This window comes from Pyrus communis, chromosome 11 (genome assembly GCF_041283825.1).
Source record: "Pyrus communis isolate YQ-2024b chromosome 11, ASM4128382v1, whole genome shotgun sequence".
NCBI lineage: Eukaryota > Viridiplantae > Streptophyta > Magnoliopsida > Rosales > Rosaceae > Pyrus > Pyrus communis.
In genome coordinates this window covers 11574652-11600881 of record NC_142575.1, presented here as the reverse complement: position 1 = coordinate 11600881, position 26230 = coordinate 11574652, and the positions used below count along the sequence as shown (strand labels likewise).

The 26230-nt window shown below is 35.9% G+C and overlaps 2 protein-coding genes across 3 annotated transcripts; one reads left to right on the top strand and one right to left on the bottom strand.

The window, feature by feature from the left end:
* Window positions 1-7078: 7078 nt before the first annotated feature.
* LOC148692897 (uncharacterized) lies at window positions 7079-8491 on the bottom strand. The gene has a single exon (XM_088680258.1). The coding sequence runs from the start codon at window positions 8489-8491 to the stop codon at window positions 7079-7081; it is 1413 nt and encodes a 470-aa protein (XP_088536384.1).
* Window positions 8492-20626: 12135 nt separating this feature from the next.
* LOC137743846 (Lecithin:cholesterol acyltransferase family protein) lies at window positions 20627-25746 on the top strand. Of its 2 annotated transcripts, XR_015953718.1 has the most exons (7): window positions 20815-21912; window positions 22008-22230; window positions 22817-23100; window positions 23314-23653; window positions 24207-24472; window positions 24887-25571; window positions 25626-25746. XR_015953718.1 is itself a non-coding variant. In XM_068483780.2 (6 exons), exons 1-6 carry the CDS (start codon window positions 21467-21469, stop codon window positions 25368-25370), a joined length of 2043 nt encoding a protein of 680 aa, XP_068339881.2. In that variant the 5' UTR covers window positions 20627-21466; the 3' UTR covers window positions 25371-25746. The 2 variants fall into 2 exon arrangements, 1 of the variants encoding a protein (XP_068339881.2); XM_068483780.2 differs by having other exon boundaries at window positions 20627-21912; window positions 24887-25746.
* Window positions 25747-26230: the final 484 nt, after the last annotated feature.

Here is a 26230-nt window from a genome sequence, read left to right as displayed (position 1 = left end):
AACGATAATGACAAAATAAAGGGTAAAGTAAATAGTACCGGAATTGACTTTTTAGTGTAAAAATATGGTTTTTCGTTAAAGTGAACAGTACCATGTACTTTTCATTAAAACTCACAATAATAAACAAAGTTTTTGGCGTCGATAGCTCTAAGAATGAAGTGATTTTAATAACTTATTCAAGATATTATCATTGGTTTTTATCACGATGATCATATTGGAGTTTTTCTTAAAATTATTTTGACAGAAACAAAAACAAAGCTGATAGAGTCCTTCTCCAACACAATTACAGTAGGGGAGGAATAAAGATCCCGCAGTTGATGGATTCTTTTGGGACATGTGCTTCATTTGAGGTTTGTGGGCAGCTGATTGTTTTGGTTAAAAATCTAGGAGTAATGGCATATGAGGAATTAAGGATAAGAAGATGGTGTCCAACTGGAGGAAATTAGCCACGTGTGTTGTCTTTCATTAATGTCATGCATGCATGGGATAAAGACGAGATGAGGATAGGATAATATTGCAACGGATAATGTTAGAGAGATCAAAGTTGCAAACAATAGAAAAAGCTCATTCAACTCAACAAACAACTCAACGGTCCACGTGAAGCCCTCGCTCTATGCGAAACCTTCTCACACCTCTGACAAAATACTAATTACCCCAACCTTTCCTCAACACACCTTTAGTTTACATTGACAACAATGCTTCAGGTTGATCGATTATCTATCTAAGTTTTAGCCGGCAATGAGTCTTGATTTTACTGTCGAAGGAGGTCACTTCATTAGCTTCCAAGCGGAGTGAGAAGTTCTATGATTGTTATTCCTAGGTGCATTTCAAAGTTCAACATTCAGACGGCCGAACAACATTCACCATAAAGACACTCATGGCCTCTAAGTATATTTGTTCGTACAGCCTGATTCGACACACCTATTTTTTCACAAATATAGTCGAACCTGGTGCAAAAAATCCTAAACTTAATAGTGAATTGAATAACCTTGTCTTCATGTTCTAGTCACTTAGTGCAAAAGTTAGCAAAGCATTCGGCACCACACTGCCACATCTATTATACTTGACCGACCGAGCTGGGTTGCGATTTGGCACACCTGCATCAACAAGAAGGACGTAGGTAGCTCAGTAGTTACTCAACCTGTGTGCCATGTAGCCTTTGTAATTTCTAGGGTCAACATCTTGTTCTACTTTCTCGTATGTCATCTTCATTTTCTAATGTTAATTGATGGATCGAACTATCTAATTTTTAGGTAACTATTTAAAATTATTTTATGTAACAAATTTATTAAATTAATAATTATTTAACTATCAATTGACATTGCTAGTTTCAACATTAAGTTAGAAACATTGTTCGTCTATCTATTCAATAACTGTTAGATAACTAAATCATTTCAAATTTAGTTTTCCTTTTGGTTAAAGATGATTTGTATAGGTTGACCTAGAGAATAATGGGCCTGGATAATCGTGCAAAATTGTATAATGAGAAAGAAAGTCGATAAAGTAGAACGAAAAAAAGTTTAAATGAGATGGTTGCCAACATTTCCAAATTAAATATGCTCATTTTCATTTTTCTTTTATACATTTTCTCATTTACAAGTATAAAATCTATAGATGAACTAGTATTTGGTTTAGTGGTAATTGTCTCGTTTGATTGAAAATGTTATATGTTTATGGTTAGTTTGATACTCAGATACGTCTAGCCTATAGAGGATCCTGAATATCTGGATTTACCTTCTATTTTTACATGCATTTATACTCATCTTGGCCCTTCGATTGATCTAACGTAATTTAATCCTCCCACGTTAAATTTGGATTAAAATCCCCTTCGCACCACCTCACTGGACATCTCTCTTCCATTATCCCTTCTCTCTTGCCGTCTTCTCCCTCTTCTGTAAAATCACAAACCATAATATGATGGATGCACGAAGGTAAGCTCAGTTCATCCTACTTTCTTTGGCTTCGAATTCTCCATTTGGACGATTACGAAACAGTTGTTTAAGGCTTTAAGCTTTCCGACTACTTCGGCATTATGCGCGGGAAGAAAAGCAGGGAGAACGGTAAGGAGAGATTTTAATGTGATCGGAATACGAGATGGTACATCGCGTGTCATTATATAAAAGGAGAGATATGTGTATTAAAAAGTTAATAACTTAAATATAAATTAAAATGCCCTACATATTTTATATAGTTGTTAGATTAAACATTCATCCCTTTTAAAGATTTGATTAAAGTGCTTTGATCAATTGTCATCTCAATAATTTTCTATTTATTTAATTTCCATGTCATTAATTTAAATGCATTTATATAGAGGCATAAGGTAGCTTAGCAACTAATTACCTATAATATAGGAATTTAATTTCATCAATCCCCTTCTATGCATTAAATGACATTTTTTTAATAAAATCAAATAAAAAATTAATTAACTAATTCCTCTTTACCTTATTATTAGTATTTAAAAAAAATCTCTTTCTATTAAAAATGTCTCAATAAAAGTCTTTAATACATATTTTTTCATGTATAGATATATAAAAAAATATACTTAAAACTTATGGTACATTTGAGAACAAAAGTATTCACTTTTGGTATGTTTAGATTTCAAATGTACCGAGAAACCAAATGTACCCATTGTTATGTAACCTTTTTGGTACATTTAGATTTCAAATGTACAGAGAAACCAAATGTACCAAAATTTCAAATATACTATAAAATCAAATGTGCCCATTGTCAGGTAACCATTTTGGTACGTTTAGATTCCGAATGTACCAAAAGACCAAATGAACAAAAAATCACAAATGTACCACAAAGCCAAATGTCTCTATCAGATAACCTTTTTGGTACATTTACATTTCAAATGTACTGAGAAATACAAAAAATCAAATCCACTATAAACTAAATGTGTCCATATTATAGGTAATTAGACGTAGCTATATAATCAAACAAATCTTTATTATGTGTTGGGTCTTCAAAATAATAAATTCTACTATATTCACAAAAAAAAAAGAAGTAAAATTATAACAAACAATAAAAAAAATGCATAGAGATGGATAATAAATGCATAAATATAGGGATAAGAGGTAAAAAAAAAAAAAAAACGAAATGCCTAGGAAAAGTCATGAAAAACTAAAATTCTAAACAAAGTTGAACTTATGTGAAAAAACTGAAATTAATAACCAAAATTTAAGGAAAATGTTTGATCAAATTTTCAAAATGAGTGTATGTTTAGTCTAAAAAAATTAAAAACCGAGACGCCTATATCAAACGCTTCCATCACTTATATAAAAATACGTGGTGTACTACTTGTATTCTGATCACAATGAAAATTTTCTTGAACGGCAAAAGAGAAAGACACGCAGTGAGATAGATTAGTGTGCTAATTAAGGTGCAAAACGTGTATTCGGGTCTAACCTGATGTGGATTGATTTAGTTCTTTAGATTAATTAAATGGTCAAAATTAGGCTAAATGCAAAGACTCGAGATCGTGTTATATATATATATATATATATATATACATATATATATATATATACATATATATATATATATATATATATATATATATCTTATACTATCCTTTCATTTTTAGACATAAACAAATGGATAATTTGTCCTCCTTTTTAATATCATGTCATCATTTCACCTTATAATAAGGATTTATAAAAATTGTTCATTCTTTTTATCATCCTTTAAGATCATCTATAACAAAATTCATTTCGATCTAGGAACTGCATAGACATCCACATATATATATATATATATATATATATATGTGTCAAACAATAGGTATGGTAACAAGTAATGAACTGTCAATTTTTTTATCCACAAATGATGACCGAACTATCTTCAAATTGAATAAATTTTTCTAGTGATAATCTTGCGATGATAGTAAAGAGAATGAATGTTTCGATCATAATGTTTATACGATAAAATAATGTCATGTTCGTAAAGAATGAGAACTTCCTTCTTTCTTGCCTTTCCCAAGTGTATTAATATTATCCTGGATACATATGAAATTGCTAAAGAAAAATACAAAATCTATAACATTTATAGGATTTACTTCCCACGTGAATCGGATTTTGAATAAAAATAAAGAAAAATTAAGTTCTCATCCTTATTTTTCCCACTCCATTGATTAAAACCTTATTATTTTTTAATTTTTGATCAAGGTCCTTAGTGTAACATCCTACATCGCCCAGGAGAGTGGATCCTCTAAGCCTTATATGTATATTCTCATCTCTACCTAGCACGAGGCCTTTTGGGAGTTCATTGGCTTCGGGTTCCATGGGAACTCCGAAGTTAAGCGAGTAGCGCGCGAGAGCATTCCCAGGATGGGCGACCCATTGGGAAGTTCTCGTGTGAGTTCCTAGAAACAAAACCGTGAAGAGGTGATCGGGGCTCAAAGCGGACAATATCGTGCTACGGTGGTGGAGCGAGCCCGGGATGTGGTGGATCTCGGGCCGTGATGTGACAATTTAGTATCAGAGCCTAATCTTGGCCGTGGTGTGCCGATGAGGACGTCGGGCCCCTAAGGGGGTGGATTGTAACATCCCACATCGCCCAGAGGAGTGGATCCTCTAAGCCTTATATGTATATTCTCATCTCTACCTAGCATGAGACATTTTGGGAGCTTACTGGCTTCGGGTTATAGGGGAACTCCGAAGTTAAGTGAGTAGCGCGCGAGAGCATTCCCAGGATGGGTGACCCACTGAGAAGTTCTCGTGTGAGTTCCCAGAAACAAAACCGTGAGGGCGTGGTTATGGCTCAAAGTGGACAATATCGTGCTATGGTGGTGGACCCCGGGCTCGGATGTGACACTTAGATTTTAATAAACGTCATTAATCATTTCAATAATGAAATATTTTTTATTTCTAAATATATTCATTTAGTGTTAGAAACATTACATTTGGTATTTTTATATTTATAGCTAAAATTTTTATCATATATTTTAATTTTTAGTTTGTACCCATTTTTAATTTGCAACCCTTTTTTTTTTAATTTGTACCAGTTTTCTTTTAGTTTTAATTTGTACCTATATATTAATTCCTTTTTCTGCCCATATTTTTTAAACTTTTATTTGTATTTGTACCCATTTTTAATTTTGCTAAATCTACCCATGCTAATTATATGTATTAATGTCACATCCCAAACCGGCTCCGCCGTAGCACGATATTGTCCGTCACATCCCAGTCTCAACTCCACCGCAGTACGATATTGTCCTCTGTAGGCCCTAGCCACACCATCACAGTTTTGTTTCTAGGAACTTAAGAGCAACTTCCTAGTGGCCGTCACATCCCAGTCTCAACTCCACCGTAGCACGATATTGTCCGCTTTGGACCGTGGCCACACCATCACGATTTTGTTTATAGGAACTCATGAGCAACTTCCCAGTAGGTCACCTATCTTAGGATTGCTCTCGTTTGAGCTCGCTTAACTTCGGAGTTCCGATGGAACCTGAAGCCCATGAGTTCCCAAAAGGCCTTGTGCTATAGGAGGTGGACATGTACACATAAGACACATCACCCCCTCTTCGTTGGTCGATGTGGGATGTTACAATTAAAATATATCAATAGGTATTTTTTTAAAAATGTTAATAATTATGTGGGTACATTATTTTTTTGCTATAGTTTTTGTGAAGAACAATTTTACTCTAAAATTGATTTTTAAGTATTTATTAAATTTTAAAAATATTATTTGAATTTATTTAAATTTCATAATATGTGGGACATTAAATGCATAAATGCATGATTTAAATATCTTAAATAAAGCTAAGGACCTCGATCAAAATATTTAAACAAACAAAGTTTTAGTCTAACAATTAGATTACTTCCGGAACCAAAATAACCTAAAAAATAAATATAGAAATCCATATCATTTATAGCATATCCCAAGATCAAGATACAAAGCAACCACCTAGCCACACTTTCCCTTGCAAAAAGCAACTAAATGTACTCCTCAACTTTCACGTTTGATAACCTTAAATATTTAAATTGGTAGATTTGTCTTTGTGAGTGTGTTCTACCATGCATACATATATATATATATATACATATATATATATATATATATATGTTAATTTGGTTTGATTGAGGAAAACTTTTACATGTGCATAAAATGTCTTTTTGCTCAACTTCAACTTAGGCTCCTATTGCGCTTCTCTGTTTTTGACGTACAACAATATTCAGAGCTGATGATTCGAGCACAAATTGAGTGGAATATTACTATACTTAGTCAAACTATTCTTTTCGTTTTCTTTTTGAAAAGATTATGTTTTACTATGCGATCGAATAAATTATCTATTTAGAAAACTTGATACGTGTGCTTAAGATATCGTTATAATCTTTGAGATGAAATTTATACCTTCTGATTAAATAGTGAAAGAATAATTTATATATCAAAATGTTACGTGATAATGAAATCTTGCTATATAAATCATTCTCATATAATTAGGGGTTAATAGTGATTTGATCATATGTCTCCCTCACTCTTTATTTTTTTTTTGTTTTTTGGGTGAAGGTCTCCCTCACTCTTTTCGAAAACGTTTAAAACATCTTTTTAATAAAACAAGTTATTTGTCCGGAAGTTAAGTAGTCAAAATCATAAAATATATCTGGATATGAAATGGGGGAGTTGTCAGTTAAAAAAAAAAAAAATATCATTTAACGAAGTATTTTACTCATTTGGCAGTTAATTACTCAGCACCGACAATTCTAAAGATGGTATACGCCACGCGTTTCTAAAGCGCGTTTGTTCAACACGGTTCTTCTTCGGCGGTGCATGCATGGCTAGCGCGCGCAGTAGGAAGGCAGATTCTCCGCCCTCCCACTTCCCATGCTCTCCTGTTTATTTATGTGGTCACGATTAAATCACGTTAATATTTTATATTACTATTTTTTTTTGTCTTATTATTTTTATAAAAAAATAATATAAAATATTAACGTGACTTAACCGTGACCACACAAAACAGGAGGGCACGGGGAGTGGAAGGGCAGAGAATCTGCCTCTGTTTGATATTAGGGACTTGGCAGCTTTCCTTCTCATCCTACCCGGCGATTTGGTAAACGGATAGTGTTCTCTCATGTCATTTTGACCAGTACGGGAGCTCAAATAACATACTTTTGTGCGTCCAGTTCAGATGTGTAGTTGGTCTGGGCTTACTGACCCCTTTGCCGAAATGACCGAATTCCAATTGATTTAACTGATCCAAAATCTCATCTCCGGACCACTCTCTTGGCCTTGGCCGAGTCTCTTTTGTGCCATGGAAGGCTTTATCATTGTGACGCCACTCATTATCCCAAGGGAGCCATCTACGATGACCAAGATAACAAACTTTTCTCGCATGCCAAGACGATGTTACGTTCTCCTTGCATATTGGACATGCCAAATAACCCTTAGTCATCCACCCAGAAACCATTGCATACGCGGGAAAATCGTTTACTGTCCACATCACTGCCGCTCGCATGGTGAACATATGCCCAGTATACTTATCGTACGTACGAACACCGTTTTCCCATAAATCTTTTAGCTCATCAACCAATGGCCGCAAATAAACATCAATGGACTTTCCTGGATCTTCGGTAATTAATAGAGTCAACATCATGTATTCTTTTTTCATGCACTTCCAAGGCGGCAGATTATAAGGAAAAACAACGACCGGCCAAGTGCTGTGGATTTGGTTTAAAACCCCAAACGAATTAAATCCGTCGGTGGCAAGTCCCAATCTGACGTTGCGCGGGTCAGCTGCAAAATCAGGGTACATCCGATCAAATTCTTTCCATGCCTCTCCATCTGCAGGATGCCTCGTAACATCGTCATTTACCCGTCCTTCTTTATGCCATCTCATGTCGGTTGCGGTATGCATCGACATGTACAATCGCTGCAACCTAGGCTTCAATGGAAGATAACGCATTACTTTTTGTGGAATCTTGGTCTTTCTATTCTGTGATGTCATTTTAAACCTCGGCTCACTGCAGACATGGCATTTATCCAACTGTTTGTTCTCTTTATAGAACAATATACAATTATTTACACATGCGTGAATTTTTTCATACCCCAATCCGAGACCCTTCAACACTTTTTGGGCACTTTTATGATCTTCAGGTAAACAATTCTCCTTTGGGAGCATCCTCTTGATAATTCCCAAAAAGTAATCAAAGCACTTGTTTGACAAATGAAACTTGATCTTACAATGCATCAACTCCACAATTGCTGTGAGCACCGAAAAGTTATCGCAACCCGGATATAATTCTTGCTTCGCATTTTTCAATAGTTTTTCATAGTTTTTGAATGCCTCATTGTCCATGGTTGGACGACCGTCATCTCCCCCTTCCTGATTGGTGTTGCTCGAGGCGTATGGATAAACGTCATTTAGAGTATTCATAACTTGTTCACTAGGATCCACACTAGATTCAACAGTCTCCACTCGTGTCACGTATGAAGACGAAGCTTGGTCTAATCGTTCTCCATGATGATACCAAATAGTATAGGTCTCCATCATCCCATTTCTTATTAAATGAAATCGAACATTTTCGAATGTCTCCCACATTGAGTTGTTACACCTTCTACACGGACATCGGATATGAGTTGAAGCTAGGTTGTGTCTAGTGGCGAATTTAATGAACTCATCTATTCCATCCAAGTACTGAATAGCACATCTATTATGATTATGTATCCACTGTCTGTCCATTTTGTCTGCAATCCCAATAAAAGTACAAGAGTTACAACAACTTTAACTATTATTTTGTCACCTTATTCCTCTAGGAAGGGCCCTATCCCATTCAAGAATGCACAGTTATGTGCCGTAATTTACGATTCCAATGAATTAAATTTTGACGTGGGCTAATTTCGGCAGCATCTCCTTACAGTTCTTCAAGTGCACGCTGTAGATACATAATATCCACCGTGTACTCGAAGAACATCAAGAAATGTTACCAAAATTTCCACTATCAAAACTTAATCCGTGAACCGCAAACTACAACACATAACTTTGCATTCCCAAACTGTCCAAAAAATGGGACAATTCAAGAATTAATTGGACCGTAGTCATGCTTTCGCATCCATACACGAAATCCAACTAATTCTCAAATGGGAAACTAAGCTTTTCTTGAAAAAAGTGTACGAAGTTAAGTAGTATTAACTTCGTACAACACAAAACAATTTTGTAGGTGATGTACAAAAATATGTGCATACAAATAAACTAAATCACGATAATTACTAAAACTAAATAAAATAGATAAAATTAATAAAAATTAATTTAGCGAAGAAAATAAAGTGATTTATGTACACTGTGACATCTCAAATGTAGTCAAATTTCTCTTAGACTTCATTTAATATAAAGTGATTTATGCACCCTTTATTTCACTTTACGCATCTACCTCTTAATACATCTTGTTTGTTTTGTTTAGAACTTTACAAGCAGAAGCAGCCATTTTTGCATTATGTGTTGCCAGTGATTAAAAAAGTAATTAACTAATGTCTTCTTGTTCTCTTCAGCTAGTTTTATTATCGATTCACGTTACATCCACGGACTGCATTGACCAAGATAAAATGACCTCATTTTTCTATATGGGCTTGTAAAATGGCTGGTGGTTTGGATGTGTGGGAATCTTTGGTATTTGGATATTCATTTGCTCGGTTGACCATTTTTGGCAAATTTCAGAATTTCATGTGCGATCTAGTTGGCTAAAGTAGGACTTATCCTTTATTAAGTCAGATGTCGTCTATGTTGAGCTGAGGAAATGGGGGGTTGTGTTTCGACTAGTAGTCAGAGTACTCGTAGCAGCAACAGCAACAGAGAGGCAGTGACACCCCCATGCTTGGGGATTCAATTTAGCGGTCGAAAGAGAACGAAGAAGACATTCTCTGACCATGCATATACTCTTCAGAATTTACACACCTTGCCCAACCGCATTTTTACCAACGGAAAGAGCCAGACTTCTTGCATATTCACACAGCAGGGCCGCAAAGGCATAAACCAAGATGCCATGCTTGTGTGGGAAGTAAGTTTCTCCTCTGCAGTGGGAATGCTAATTGAACATGTTGGTAAGATAATTTATGATTTCTGAACTCTTGATTTTATATTCTTTTGAAGGATTTCATGTCCGATGATGCGATATTCTGTGGTGTTTTTGACGGCCATGGTCCACACGGCCATCTTGTTGCTCGCAAAGTAAGGGATGCGTTGCCAATGAAGCTGCTATCCTTCTTGTTACATGTTTCCTCCTTAAATTCATTTTTTCAGCATTTTTATTTAATATAAGAACACAATATTTGTATTAAGTTCATAGTTTTTATATGCATCAAATGAATGTCTATCTCATATACTATGACTACTTTCTGGTAGATAATTTCCTTAATTTTTGGTATTAACAGCATGGAAAGGATCCTAGAAATACTCATATGCTAAGAGCACTAATAGAAACAAGGTTAGTAACACAATATTTTTCAAAGCACATTTACTAGTTAAAGTATTGTTGGAACTACCTGGTGTATAGAGAAAAAGAAAATCAACAAGATAGTTATCTCCCTTGATTTTACAATTTCAATTTTGTAAATGAATCACATGAAGGATCTACATATTATTAATTCAGTTTACATCATGTTTAAGAGCAAGGGAAGGATTGCAATCGAAAAAACATAAAGAATTAATATCAATTCAAACCTGATCTGGTAGACGATTTTGAAGAGAGGGATGGAAGATGGAGGTAGCTGCTGCAACTGGGTTTGCAGCTTCTGCCTCCCAAACTAATCAGATGAAATAAAAAAAGTCGTTGACTTTGCGCGACGCAGGTGGGCATGCGTCGCGCAAAGATGTTTTGCGCGACGCATGTGGTCATACGTCGCGCAAAACAATTTTGCGCGACGAAACCAGCGTCGCGCAAAGTTGTTTTGCGCGACGCATGCCCACCTGCGTCGCGCAAAGTCAACGAAAGAAGCGGTAAATCCTTTTTCGTTTGGCGCCAAAAGTTTGGCGACGAATGACGGCGTCGCGCAAAACTGCTTTGCGCGACGTATGTTCACCTATGTCGCGCAAAGGTGTTTTGAGCAACGCTTTCTTCGTGGCGCAAAGTGCCGTCGCGCAAAGTTCGTTTGCGCGACGTTTTGTGTTATACGTCGCGCAAACGGACTTTGCGCGACAAAATTTTCTCCGTCGCGCAAGATTCCGTCGCGCAAGATTCCGTCGCGCAAACATGTTTTTCTACTAGTGTTATTAGTTTTATCATTATTCAAGGTTATTGCATAATTTTTTAGCAACATAAAGAATTTAAGGATGTTAATAAGCATTAAGAATATATGTGGCAACCCACAGTTTGCTTTAACATATGGTTTTGACTTGGTTTCCTTGTTCAAGTTTTTGATAAATTACTTTCTGGATATTCTCGGTACTACTAATGTATATTGTGTTTCAGGTTCTTGGTTAGTTCACAAACATTGTAAGCCTTGATATGTATATAAATATGCGAAAAATGTGATAGCATGAAAGTGGTAATTTAAAGTGATTTTGATTACCTTTTATTCATTAAGTTTATGTTATATGCTATCAGTGGTACTTGCAACCTTGCAATTCATATGCACATATGTAAATCTTATGTTTGTCTTCAGTGATATACATTATTGTTCAGGCATGATAAGTCCAAAATGCATTCGGTGAGGTATGCATATGGGTAATCCATGTCAATGGATTTTAATTTAAACATCATATCCACGTATGTGCAATGACTTAGTTTTTAGTTTTAACTAATGATATTTCATGACGTTGAATATATACATATTGCTTATGTTATAGCCCATGTTTTGGTATTATAAGATTAATTAACTATTGTGACAATAGTATGTAGACTATATTATTGATTTAATACCATGGATATGTATTGACGCTAAAATTGGCTAAAAGAGGGAACAACCTCAGTAAGAACATTAGAGGACACCTCTGATCATGAAGCCTGCAGGATTGTGTATGTCACATATGTGATAAACTTGAAGCAGTGTACGAGACAACTATTGTCGCAAAGCATGTGAATTCATAAGTTTTAAATGTAAGTACATCCCTATAATGTGTCTAAATCACTTTTGTTTCATGTATATCTAAAACTCTTGTATTAACATGCTAGTTGAAACATATGACTAAATGCATGTTAAAAGTTAACTTACACAATCAAGGGATATATCATTTCAAAGTTATATATGAAATAAGACATATAGTAGGATTGAATTTGTCTTCAACCCCAATGCTACCCAGCTTTTATTTGTAATTTTGTTTTATAAAAAATAGTATGTTTTTCTCAATATGTTGGAACAATTCTATAAGGTTGATAAAAAATCGATTAATCATTTGATATAATTGCTAATGCTGCTGCATGCTAATCTCTATTAGGACTGGATAACGTTTTCAATTTGATATATATGATCAAACCTAAAATAATTGATACGAATAACTAAAACTAGAAAGACTATTCTTACATATCAATATTTTTTGTTGCGTAATATTTTGCATAAATCATGCTAGAATTGCTTTCAGTTTTTCAATTCTATAGCAGCTTTTTTTCTTTTCATGCATATATGGAAATAATGCATGGTTAAGATCCTAGAGAAAATTAGCTTCACATGTTTTAAAATATTAGGTCTAATTAAAATCGGAAAATTGTATGTTTTCTCCAACTTCGCTAAATAACCATGCTCTTCGATTGAAATTTTTATAATTAAGACATCTAAAAGTTATCATAAGATCAATGTTTTTGAGGTGTTCTTGGGTGAATGGGACACAACAAATCAGTTCCATTGATTCAAGGGTTGCTAAAAATTCGAAGTTTAGTTGATCGAATTGCATTAGTAGTTATAACAATATGACTATACCCCCAAATAAAGGTGTGACTAGTCTTCTTGGTTCGATTACTAGTGGCTTAGTGTAAAGTATGTATTATGTGAAGCATGTGATAACTGATTGCCAAACAAAGGTGGATAGTTTTCATGTCTATATTTTGCTCACATGATTTATATTTTAACACTAAAAACTGATTAAGCTTCAACCAAACAAAGGTGCAAGTTGTTTTAGTTGTAAAGTCTATGGGGTATTTGTTCATTTGTGAATATAAGTCATGGTAGTTCTATGTCTTAAAGTTATGAATGCTTTTCATATGAGCCCCATTAAATCCTATATTGGGATAGATAAAGCATGCCATAGAATTTATTTGGTCTTGAGGCTTCTTGACCAAATGTAACCTTCATTGGTTTAAATTAATTTTTGGATCGAGATACACGCTTGATTAAATTTGCCTTAATTCAGTTCAAAAGTGGCATATTGCAGTGTATTCAGAGATGGTGGTATGTTTATCTTGTTAAAGGTTTTTGATTTCTTCAAGATTGGCTATGTGATTTAATGTTTATTATGTGTTGTCTTCTCTTCTCAAAATTAAATGGAGCACATGTTGTTGAACACATGAAGGATAATCACAAATTGCCTAAGATACACATTAAAATATGCTGCTATGTTGTTTATTTGCATATCTTTATGGTCCAATATTTATTCATGGTAAAGCTATATGTTGAAGTAGACTTCTTCAAGCTTCTTTAGACACCAAAATTACGAAAATACATGAAGAATTGAATTTTTGGTGGTTTTATCAAGTTGACATAGATGCACAGAATTTTTTCTGCTAGAATACGTATTTGGAAATTAATAAAAGACTGAGCTATTGACCACCAAATGACTTGAAATTTGAATATGTTCTTCATATATATATGTCTATTTTTAGACTACAAAATTTCGTAATTTTGGGTTGTGTATTTTATTTATAGGGATTTTATTATTAACCCGTGCTCAGTTGAAAGTCTAGTCTGGCAGTTTTCATCGTTTCAATTAAGTTTAACAAACAAATGATTGAATCACCTCAGAATGACTTGAAATTTGGATATGTTGTTCATATATATTGTCTACTTATAGACTGGAAAATTTCGTGCTTATTGATGGTGTACTTTATTTATGGTGATTTTATGAGTAACCTGTGCTCAGTTGAAAGTTCAGATTGGAGTTTTCATTTTCTTATATGTCGAAAAAATTGAGCTATATTTTAGCTCTAGAACAATTTCATATTCTATTTTATAAAGTTTAATGTCTCTCGTATAGTCTATGTGGTTTTGAGACAAATCATTTATACGTCAATTATGTAATTCCTCAAGCTGGAATCTTGGTTTTTGGTATAGTATACTACTTTACTAATATATTTTGGGAAATTCTATACTAGTACAAATAAATACCTATATACATTTCAGAGTAACAAATGCAATGAGTGTTTGCCCAAGTGGGAGAATTGATAAATTAACAAATAATTGGGCTTCACACTCATTGACTTATCTGTAAATTTAAGCCACACATGCTAAGTTCTAAAGATCTATGGGAGTTGTTCTTATGCTAATATACGTTTGTAAAAGTATTGAGTATGAAACTTATTTTTGCATATTTCTCCCTAGAATTTAAAAGTCAGGTTTGTGGACAAAAAGATGCATGCAATAATTGAAATTTTCTAGATTTTATTAGGATTGTCCAATTTTCAATCCTATAATTGTTCCACTGTTGTTTTCGAATTTGTATGCATGTATGATAGTATTCTCATGTTTTAACACTCGTACTATACATAATTAACTACTATTTGGTTAAGTTCTTGTAAAGACGGTTGCATTTTAAGTTGTTTGGTACATACTATTTGGAAGTAATGACTGAAAGAATTGACATGAAATTATACTTGCTCAACGAATTTTGGCTTAACATATTCAGTGTTGTATAATATGGTTTAGTGTAAGGGGCAATAACATGTTTTTGTTGAATATACGCATCTGGTTATGGTATTTCGTTTCTCGCATTCACTATAAGATATAATTGATTAGTGGGAGGAACAATTTAAATGTGTAGCTTATGTCATAAGGGAAGTTTAGCTAATCATGTTGATATGTGTCTCACTTGTTTGATTTAGGAATGTGGGTTTAAATTTCAATTCTTATACATATATAGTTGAAATTGTGGCCGGTTATGACTAGTCGAATGAGGATCCAAGTTGGCATTACATATTCATATAAGGTTGTCGTGATTTACTAAGTTGTGATGGTTTTATGCAGTTGTTAGTTAGTTTAGTTTGTGATTCATGACAGTAAGGAAGCAACAAAATTTACAAGCTGCATTAAGGTATGGATTTAATCTTTTGTTTATGTTGTGAATTCCATAAAATAGCAAAGGTGTATTTTTAGTTGCGTTCTAAGTACTTGGAGGATTGAGTTTTGTACTTAGATTTTGTAGTTCAGAACACATAAAGTAGCAGCGAACGTCTTAAACTACAAAAGAGTTGTGTCATCAATTTTGTTAGACACAAAAGTAAGCTGGTTTTGCAGTTTGTGAGCTTCATAGGAAGCATTAGGCAATCTTATAAAGATTGATAAGGAGGACAAATAAGTGAATGAATTGATGCTTTTAATTCAGGTTTTTGTTTACTTAACTACCAAACTTATGACGTATGTTTCATGTGAACAGAGAGTTATTTAAGTGATCATAATTGCTCATGGATGCTACCAAGTTCATAGGCTCCGATAGTTCTAGATAAGTGAACTCTATTTGACAGAACATGTAGGAAGCTTATTAGCTTGACTAAATTCATTGGCCAATAAAGTAATCTTGCTTATAAATCAATTAAAGATTTTTCTGAATTAATTGTTTGACCTAGTGGGAGAATGTTGGACGTTGGACCATAATCCAATGGTTAATAGGCCAACACAGTTAATTTAAGGATAGCTTGGAATATAAATAAGATTAGGATTTAGTTAATAGCTATAGCTTGTACCCCAAGTAAAGTTAATATATTCAGATTTCCTTGGGGAATAAGGGCTCCTAATTCTATCCTATTTGGAATAAGATTTGGTGTATCAATTATCCTTGGACTGCAATGTGATGACCAGTCCCTAATTTTCTATGTAATTTCTTCCAAAGTATGTTAAATATCTATTATGCTCTTAGTGGCAAGTGACGTGGACGTGTTTTTTTTCGCTCTTAATTTACCTTTCTCGCTATCGTAATTTAATTGTACACATTGTTATGAGTGTACGTGAGTTTTTATCAATGTAGAAACACTATTACGGATAGGTTTCTATTTCCTTTTACTATAGAAAATCTAAAACCCTATCCTTAGTTTTCTTTAAAGCCTACCCGTGCCCTTCCCTTTGTGTCACTCACCAATCAACTCCCTCAAATCTCTCACCAATCCTATCATCTCCCTTATCACAGCATCCAATCAGAAAAATGGGACACACTTTCTCTTTTCCTTCTATCTCTTTCTTCCCCGAAGTCTCTCTTCCTTTGCAACAAGGAAGATCAACGTTCAAACACCACAGATCGAACCTGAAAACCATATCATCATGTTTATCTCACCTCCACGAGCACAACCATACCATTGGATCACACATTGAGTGAGTTTTCAATGTCAAACTTGGAAGGTCCGAACTCAATGATTTGAGTTCATCAATTTTCAGGCCTAGTTAAGGAGTTTTGAAGGTCAAGGAAGCCTTCCCATAACTCCCCGAGGCCTCTAGGACATTTTTGAAGAAGCTTGGACATCGAAACAACCGAGTTTCAAGGAACTTAGTTTTGGCCAAATCTTTCAAGCCAATTTCAGGCCACGTTCGTCCATTTTTTGGACTCCAAAGAGGTATAATGTGACTTTACACTTCATAAGCTTCATTTCCACATAAATTGGTGAAAAATGGTTGAGAAATGAAGAAGTTATGTAAATTTGAAAATTTCCCTAGAAATTGGCGAGATTTTCCAGTTTCCGGCGAACTAGATGGCGGCGACCAATGAATACCATCGGAGAAGAAGACAGAATATTCCGTCAAAGGTGACAGAATATTCTAACGGCATCAGATAACGTCGTTAACTTCTGTTAGATTTTAACGGAATATCCTAATGCCGTTAGGCACACGGACAGCACGCACCTGCACATGGTGACGTGTATGGCCGTTCCTTGGCCGGTGCGTGAGGGCGCGTGCAGTGTCCAAGAATTATTTTGAAAATTTGTGTAGGTCCGTGACGTCGAGTAAATCGATTTCATGTATTTAAACCCTAAGTTTGAGCAAACTATGGGGGTTTTATTTAAGTTTCCATGTATGTGCTTTTATTAATTCAATTATAGTTATTTCACATATAGGGGAAACGTATCCCGAGGACATACGGGGCTAGGTTAGGCTCAGGGGCTACGACTCGGCGATGTACTTGTGAGTGGGCAGTTTTTATATATATATATATGTGTGTGTGTGTGTGTGTGTGTGTGTGTGTGTGTGTGGCTTATAGTTTCCACAAATGCATTTAAATGATTTACACCTATTATGCCACAATTTTAATTTAATTTGGTAAATATTGCCTTCTAATTGGAATTATAAAATGGCTATGGCATGTTCATACACATATTTACCTGCTTATAAATATGGTACTGTGGTAGAATACTAAAATGATTCTACAAGACGCAAGTAAATTTAGGTGAGTTTAGTATATTGATTTGAATTGTATGGCATACATATAAACATATAGTTAGCTCATCATTACTACACCTCGGTGTTAATGCTTTTGCCCGGGGCCAGAGCCAGCCTTCATGTGTATGTTCACCTCTCACACCGCATGCTCGTCTGTGATCCAAGTAGGTGCTAGCTTGTCGTACAAGTCTCGTTAGGTGACTTCGACTTGTGGGTGATTGCGCCTAGCGCAAGCTTCACGTGATCATAACACTAAAGCATATATTATTATTACACCTAGTTTGTCGTACAGGTCACGTTAGGTGACTCCGACTTGTGTGATAGTATAGATTGATGAGCCATAGGTGCAGTTGTACATGTCACGTTAGGTGACTCCGACTTATGTGATAGTATAAATTGATAAGCCATAGGTGCAGTTGTATAGGTCACGTTAGGCGACTCCGACTTGCGTGCTAGTATATTGTCAAGCACATGCCTATATTTCCATTACTGTTGAATTATTCCTGTTGCGGCATATTCTGATATACATTGTTGGCATACATTAAATCTTCATACTTATACGTAGTATGATTTTAAGGAAACTATACTTGTTTTACGGTGAGGGGTTAGTATATTCGAAAATAAATGTTTTTGTATGATCGTTGTTATGTTGACCCACTCAACTTTATTTTTCGCCCCTCCAGGACCTAGATAGCTGCACTCTTTGTGGTGTACGAGGGACCTTCGGCAGTTTTGATATTATCCTCTTTTTTGACGTATGAACTTATCCACTGTTGTGTAATAAGTGTAATTAGCTATCTTGACTACTCTGTTGTAGTCATACTGTCTTTTATGCTCTGAATAATTGTAGTGGGTTTTTCCCACAACTGCGCACTCTTTCACTATTTAGTGTAATTAGTTTTAAATTTATTCACTTTTTCACACCACTTACCTTTATGGTTACTTCATCTCACGGTGACGGTCAACATGCTTCGACCTTCCTAGGTTGGGGTGTGTCATGCAAGGAATCCTAATGACATTATTATGGGAAGATTCATTAAGGTTAAGTCCATATAAATACAAAGCTAAGGTCCCTGCTCACAACACACAGAAACTCATATGAACGCCCCATTAGTTCGAGTATAAATGAGTATTGAGTGCGCAAAAGACTTTGGTCAACTAACATATTATTCCGTATGATTCCAATATGATTTCCGCTGTAGGAGAAGTCCATTCATGGTTGAACCTATTCTGCAAGGTTTTGTCGAGATGATTCATCTTTACCATCTATGGATTCTTTCAAGTTGGTGTATTCAGTTGTTTATGAAATATATAAAGTTTAACATCCTCCTCTACCGTTCACATGGCATCATCTTTATGCTCCACGGCTACGACAACGATATCAGCAGGACCTTCCAAGCCACCCCAATCTTTCTCACCCAAAATAACTTTGCCTCATTCTTTCTTGACCTCAAGGCCATGACGGCTTCGGCGGCCTCCGCACCTTTGTCCCCAAGGCTGGCTCATAGTCAGCGATTGTCTCTCATTCTTCAATTTATTCAAATAATAAGACCTCCAATTTCAGGGACCCTCACAACACCATCGTCAGCCAACAAGCCCCTTAGGTAGAGAAGAAGATGTATGCCCTTTGTATATTTGTAATTTTCGTTTTAGATTAGTTTTATATTTAAATTGGTTTTATTTATTAGATGAACCTTGTTCTTTGTTTTTTTATTCACAAGCTAGAAAGTTGCATCCACGCCATTAAAAATGTAAATCCTATATTGTCACTTCCTCACTTAATAGTCAATTTAATAGATTATGTAACAGATATGACATGGAAATGAATGTATATATATATATGAGATTGAAATATTTTACAGATGTTATATTAGGTTGCAATTGAACACACACTTGAGGTGCAATATATTGTGGATCTACCGCTTGTAGCAATGTCTCGTTATTCACGTTAAAAGTGTGATGAATGAATTCAAGGAGATACATTCTGTCTCGTAATGAATAGAAAGTAACCAAGAGAAACTCGAAAAACTGAATACAAAATAACCAAGATTTAACACCAAGAACTTACGTGGTTTAGCTATCTGCCTATGTCCACGGGGCAGCAACAAACAATCTTTCACTGTATCAAGAATGAGTACAATGAATAATTCTACCAAGTTTGTACAATTAAAAACTTAATGAAAAACCTGAAAGAACAAGCACAAGAAATACACTCTTATCTCTTTTCTTTTTTCTTGCTCACATTTTGCCATTCTCTCCTTGAGTAGTATAAATAATTCTTTTGCTCCAATTCAAAACTAGTGCAATATGTCTTTTATATAGACATAATAAAGCCTATAAAGATCTTCAATAAGGAATACTAATCTTGATTGAAATCTAGTTATGACTCATTCTCCAATTATGAAACCAACTCGAGTTGGGAAAGCCACTCCAATTAGGAAAACAATTTAATCCTCTAAGACTATAATTCCTAATAGACTTAGGATAACTCATCATGAGCTGGAAAAATTACAGACCATTCACTATATTGAAGACACTTTGAAAGGAGAAATGGATGACACATTTCCTATTTTGTCCAAGTTAAAGATTACTCATGAAGAAACGTTATCTCTTTTAATCCTCCAATTTTTGTGGGTACTAGTAAGGATATTTGTTACAAGTAACCTTCAACTTGAATAAAGTATAGAAGTTCTAATCCATTTCTTCCTTCAAAAAGCCTTCAATTTAGTGCATAGAGTTATCCAAGTTAGTCCTTCCTATCAACGAGGCCATTTTGAGCAAACTTTCAAAGATAAGAACTATTATTTCTGGCTCATCATGACTTCGAGTTGATGCCTTTTTGTGAGTTCGATTGGCAACAACTCAGAGAACATCTACTGAATATGGTTTTTTTTTTTTTTGGAAATTCATAGAGTTTTTGGAGGACGAAGAGACAAAATACGATCTCTATTCTTTAGCAAGAGCTGAATATGGAGTCGTGGCGAGCACTTGTTGTGAGCTTTACAAGCCCTGCTTATATACAGTTAAGAACTGCATATTACATTATGACCATCAAGTCGTATTAAATATAGGTGCTCATTCGATTTTTCATAAAAGAACAAAGCATATTGAGATAAATTATCATTTTTATTATAGACGAGATTCAATATCATTTCTTTATTTGTATATGTATATAGTTGTATTGGTTTAAACAATGTGAGAATTTGTGAAACCTCTTACTAGCTAGTACCACCTTCTCACCGTGAACCATGGCTCCATCGACGTGTCATACATACATTTTGGGTATCAGTGTTTTTCGTTGTGTCACACCCACCCATGATTTGGGGTGCACCCCCAGTCTATGACACACCCACCCATCCTTCCTTGGATTCTCTCTGTTTCTCTCTCCCACTCGTACCCTCCAAACAAAAGGCCACTCTTACTATCCACCTCGGGAATCCCATTCCAAAGCAAACCCAGAAAAAGAAGGGCTTTCCTTCCGTACCCTGCCCCTTTCTCCGGGGCCTCAGTCCTCAGAGGCAGAGGCGGTGGTAGTGATAGCAAAAGGTCAAAAAGTCCATAGCAGAGAAGAAAACGTCGTCTCTATGCACCCAAAATGTTGACAGCTGATAAAGCTCTGCATGCAAACGCCAGGACAAGTGTCTCTCTGCAAAACCCAACAGTCTTAGGTGTGCGTCTTTTGGATTCACCATCTTTATGTTTTGCAAAATAATCAGAAGAAGAAAACCAAATTTTCTTTTGGGTTGTTTCTGGTGCGTGCGCCCAACGGCAGACTGCAACCGTATCCCCGTCTCCCACCACGTGGTTTTACCTTTTTCACAGCGGCAAGTGAACCCATAACTTTTTTCTGCTCCATAATCCACCCCAACGCTTCAATCTTTGCCTCAATCTCTCAATTTTCTTTGATGGGTTGCTCTTGTTCCCGCTGATTTGGGTGAAAAAAAATCAGCTTTCTGGGCCCGCCATGGCTTCGAGATCGATTCTCCGGTTTCGAAAACTCTGCTATGTTGAGCCTGTGAGCTCCCCTTCTGTAAAGTTTCAATCCTTTCAGACCCCAGAAGTTGAAAAGACAGATGATAGTTCCGTGGAGAAGAAGCAATGGAAGAGGAAGAAGCAGCAGAGGGGGTGGAGGTGCATAGATAGCTGCTGTTGGGTCATTGGGTACATGTGCACTGCTGGGTGGGTTCTGATGTTATTGTACCACAGCTTGCCGGTCGCTTTGACCGGCTTTCAGGTGCCGGAATCTCCAGGGACAAGGCTTAAAGGTGAAGGCCTGACTGCCCTTCACCCTGTTGTTCTTGTCCCCGGCATTGTGACCGGTGGCCTCGAGCTCTGGGAAGGCAGGCCTTGTGCCGAGGGGCTTTTTCGAAAGCGGCTTTGGGGTGGTGGTTTCACTGAAATCTTCAAAAGGTTTGGTTGGTTTGATAATTGTGTTACATTTAAATATCTATGATGGTTTGATGTTGATTGACTGAATTTGTGTGTGATTTTTGTTTGCAAGTTAGGCCTTTGTGTTGGTTGGAGCATCTGTCTCTGGACAATGAAACAGGGCTCGATCCTCCGGGAATTCGAGTCAGGGCAGTTCCGGGACTTGTTGCAGCTGACTATTTTGCTCCTGGATATTTTGTTTGGGCTGTTTTGATCGAAAACTTGGCGAGAATGGGTTACGAAGGGAAGAATATGCATATGGCCGCGTATGATTGGCGGCTATCTTTCCAAAATACAGAGGTAAAATTGTTTTCCTGCATCTTTTATCATCCTCATTTGCTACATATAGCATTTTGGGTAAACTAATGATCATATGATTCCTTCTTAGGTAACCGTATGCTTTAAAATCGAATTAGTTAGATAGTACTTGTTGCTAAAATTTGGACTTGAATTTGCACAACAGCTTGTTTTCAATCATTATTTCAGTAATACCAGTGGCTTATTTTCTTTCAGAACCCCAAAATCATCTGTTTATTGAATGCATGGTTGTTGCGTTGTTGTTCCATTTGTCATTGTATTAATTCAATGTCGTTAAATGTTCTGTTTCAAAACACTATATCAAGCACAATTGATCATTTCATTCTCTTTTATCCAAATATGTCTTCATATTTTTCACTCATATGCTCTGTTGTAGCGAAGCATAAGCATTAGAAAGTCCAAATATGTCTCCGTTGTAAAAAAGCACAAGTATTAGAAAGTCCAAATATGCCTTTATATTTTTCCTCTCTGCATATGCTTCCTTGTAGCGAAGCATGAGTACTAAAACAAAAAGCTGAATATCTAAGCTGAGTCTACTGATATCTATTTTCTAATTGGGAAAAAGCAGATTCGGGACCAAGCTCTTAGTAGATTGAAGAGTAAAATTGAGCTTATGTACGTAACGAATGGATATAAGAAAGTGGTTGTGGTGCCTCATTCTATGGGTGCAATTTATTTTCTCCACTTCATGAAATGGGTTGAAACACCTCCTCCTAAAGGTGGTGGTGGGGGTCCAAGCTGGTGTGCCAAGCACATTAAAGCAATCATGAATATCGGTCCAGCATTTCTTGGTGTTCCAAAAGCTGTTAGTAATATATTTTCTGCTGAGGGTAAAGATGTCGCGTACATCAGGTTTGTCTTTGCAGTCTATCCCTCATGTGAATTGGCATTTGGATTCTTAAAATTGTGTTACACAATATAAGAAACTAGAATTTATTATGCTGAAATTGTTTTAGTAATCTATCATGTGGTGTAATATGTGATGTGTTCAAATTCTTAAAAGATTTTCAATGCCCTATGATAACATGACCACTGAATGATGGAATTGAATATTGTCCTTTGAAGAGCTATGGCTCCGGGTGTTTTAGATTCTGAATTTCTTGGGCTTCAAACCTTTGAGCACGTCATGAGGGCATGTCGAACCTGGGATTCCATAGTTTCCATATTGCCAAAAGGTGGAGATGCCATCTGGGGCAATTTGGATTGGTCTCCTGAAGATGGGCAGAGCTGTGACCGGGCAAAGAAAGGATATCTACAGTCCACTTCCGGTGACAACAATTTCAGCCACAACGATGGAAATAGAATTTTCCAAGTAAAAGAACCTGTGAAATATGGAAGAATAATCTCTTTTGGCAAGGAATCTTCACAATTATCTTCTTCACAGCTTCCTAGGCTTGATTTGAAGGTACTTTCTTAACTATCTGTTGTTCTATTTTTTACATGACTGAGTCTTGCGGTTGTGTCTTGAAACAACCTCTTACACGAATCATTCTCTAGGTAGTGAATACTTGTAGATCCTTCGTTTGCGTGTTGTCTTATCAAAATCACATATATACTGTTATCTTGGTAGATATTGTTAACCATATGATGTTACCTTTTTGCTAAGAAAAAAAGGGGTTTACATTTGATTACATAGCTTCATACAAGATAAAACATCTTTTGCATTTACTTTCAAGAACACTTCTTTCAGCTTTGTCTATATATCATTTCCTAACGAAAGATAGAATGTTTTTCGTAACAGAACTTGATAGGGTTAGCTCTATTCTTGCACATATATGGCTTCAAACACGTGTAGATGCATGCCAGTATGAATTCCCCTTTGAACTCAATCAACATAAAAGCGATTTTTTTCATATTACCTTAACTGAATGTCAGTGCTTTCTGGTCTCTCATTTCAATGCAGATATATTAGTTGGATGGTCCTCAAATAAGGATGGTTCTAATAATTTGTTTGACAGGATCTAATACACAAAGATTCGGCCACAAATTCCAAGTCATCGTGTGGAAGGGTGTGCACTGAATATGATGAGGTAAGCAGTGAAAGCATCAGAAGAGTTACAGAAAATAAGGCTTACACAGCTCAAACACTTTTTGATCTACTACGTTTTGTGGCTCCAAAAATGATGCGACGGGCTGAGGCTCACTTCTCTCATGGGATAGCTGATAACCTTGATGATCCTAAATACGCCCATTACAAGTACTGGTCCAATCCACTAGAGACCAAGTAAGCATAAACATTCTTCAGCACTTTCTGATAGAATTTTGGTTAAAAATTGAGCAGTGGTGGCTCTTCTCTTTACTCTCAATTTCTAAAACTATTAATACTAATTTCTGAATGTCAACAAATCGATCCCTTCTTTTTCTCTGGCAAACATCACATTTCTGCTGCCAAATGATGTTATGGTCCAGTCTCCAGTTTGTTATCAACATTTTGGTTGAAGTGAATCACAAGTGCTAAGAAATACTGCATTGAACTTATTTCAAAGAGTAAGCATAGTTTTCGAAACTAAAACATAAATTTTATAATTGTACACTTATTTTCCTTGTCTCTTTCTCTCCGTACCTTTCATTTGCTTATTTTGGGTGCCACTAACCTTAGTGGCATTAATGATTAATTTGATTGCCTTTTCTATTTTAGGTTACCGGTTGCTCCAGACATGGAAATATACTGTTTATATGGCGTTGGAATCCCCACTGAAAGGTCATATGTATACAAGATGTCTCCTCCTAACAAGTGCAAGAGCATTCCATTCCGGATCGATGGCTCAGCAGATGGAGAGGCAGGAAGTTGTCTGAAAAATGGAATACATTTTGTGGATGGTGATGATAGTGTGCCTGTATTGAGTGCAGGATTCATGTGTGCCAAAGGATGGAGAGGAAGAACGAGATTCAACCCATCTGGTATTGCTACCTTCATAAGGGAGTACCGGCACAAGCCACCGGCTAGTCTCCTTGAGGGGAGGGGTATAGAGAGTGGTGCACATGTTGACATCATGGGAAACGTTGCATTAATCGAAGATGTTCTCAGGGTTGCTGCCGGAGCAAATGGTGCACAGACCGGAGGTGATAGGATTTACTCAGATATCATGAGAATTTCTGAGAGAATAAATCTACAGATGTAACATGTAAGTACACTTGGAAAGATGACCACCCTTGCGATTAAGAAATCAGAGACACAAGGCATCCGGGAGATGAGAAATAACAATAGAGAAACAGTTGCTGCTTTGAGGCTCATGGACAACTATCTCATCTGCAGCACCTGTAATACTTGGCACTTCAGAGCAAGCCTTTGGTTTGTGGGGAAAAAGGAGAAACCACTTTTGGTAAATGGTATACATGCTTGTCATTTAGGAGCTAGAATTGTAGTGATCCGGTAGTCAAATAGTAATAAGAACACAAAAGCTCATCAGTTGTAGTCAATTTTGGGTGGCTTAAATGTAGTTTATATTTGCAACAGACTTGCAGCTCAAGTAATTAAAAGCATTTATCCTTTCACAAGATGTTAACTTACTTGATAGGGTTTCTACCACAAAGTAGGGATAAAAACACTTTTTTCAAGAGTACAAGGTTATGGTAGTAGGTAACAGGTTATTTGCAGGCAGGGTGGATGTCGGGAGATCGACTCACTGCTGAAGAAGTGTTCCTTCTCCGAGCTCAAGAGGAACAGTTCACGCATGGAAAGACGTCAGAAGAGCACAACGGTTGGCTTTTAGATGATGGTAACGAGAAAAATGCCTACAAGAATCGCCATGATTTTGTTTCGTGATTTGTAGGATGTGAAAAAAAAGGCCTACGATATTTCTTTGATGACGATTAAATATGATATCAATTTTGAACTTATACTCTTTTCGAGCTTGATCCGTCGTCACAATCTCAATTGTATGGATTATCGTTTGCGATTATAATTTTTTTTTTCCTTCATATATGTGACCAAACAAATCATATCTTAGAGTTGCTGATTTGGGCTCATCCAAGTTTGATA

What these genes read in the sequence shown, in the direction of transcription:
- LOC137743846 (XM_068483780.2), top strand. Translation starts at nt 21,467, where the DNA reads ATGGCTTCGAGATCGATTCTCCGGTTTCGAAAACTCTGCTATGTTGAG. An exon ending in TTCACTGAAATCTTCAAAAG is followed by an intron (nt 21,913 to 22,007) that starts GTTTGGTTGGTT and finishes TTTGCAAGTTAG; the next exon opens with GCCTTTGTGTTGGTTGGAGC. An exon ending in TCCAATCCACTAGAGACCAA is followed by an intron (nt 24,473 to 24,886) that starts GTAAGCATAAAC and finishes TTTCTATTTTAG; the next exon opens with GTTACCGGTTGCTCCAGACA.
- LOC148692897 (XM_088680258.1), bottom strand. Translation starts at nt 8,491, where the DNA reads ATGGAGACCTATACTATTTGGTATCATCATGGAGAACGATTAGACCAA.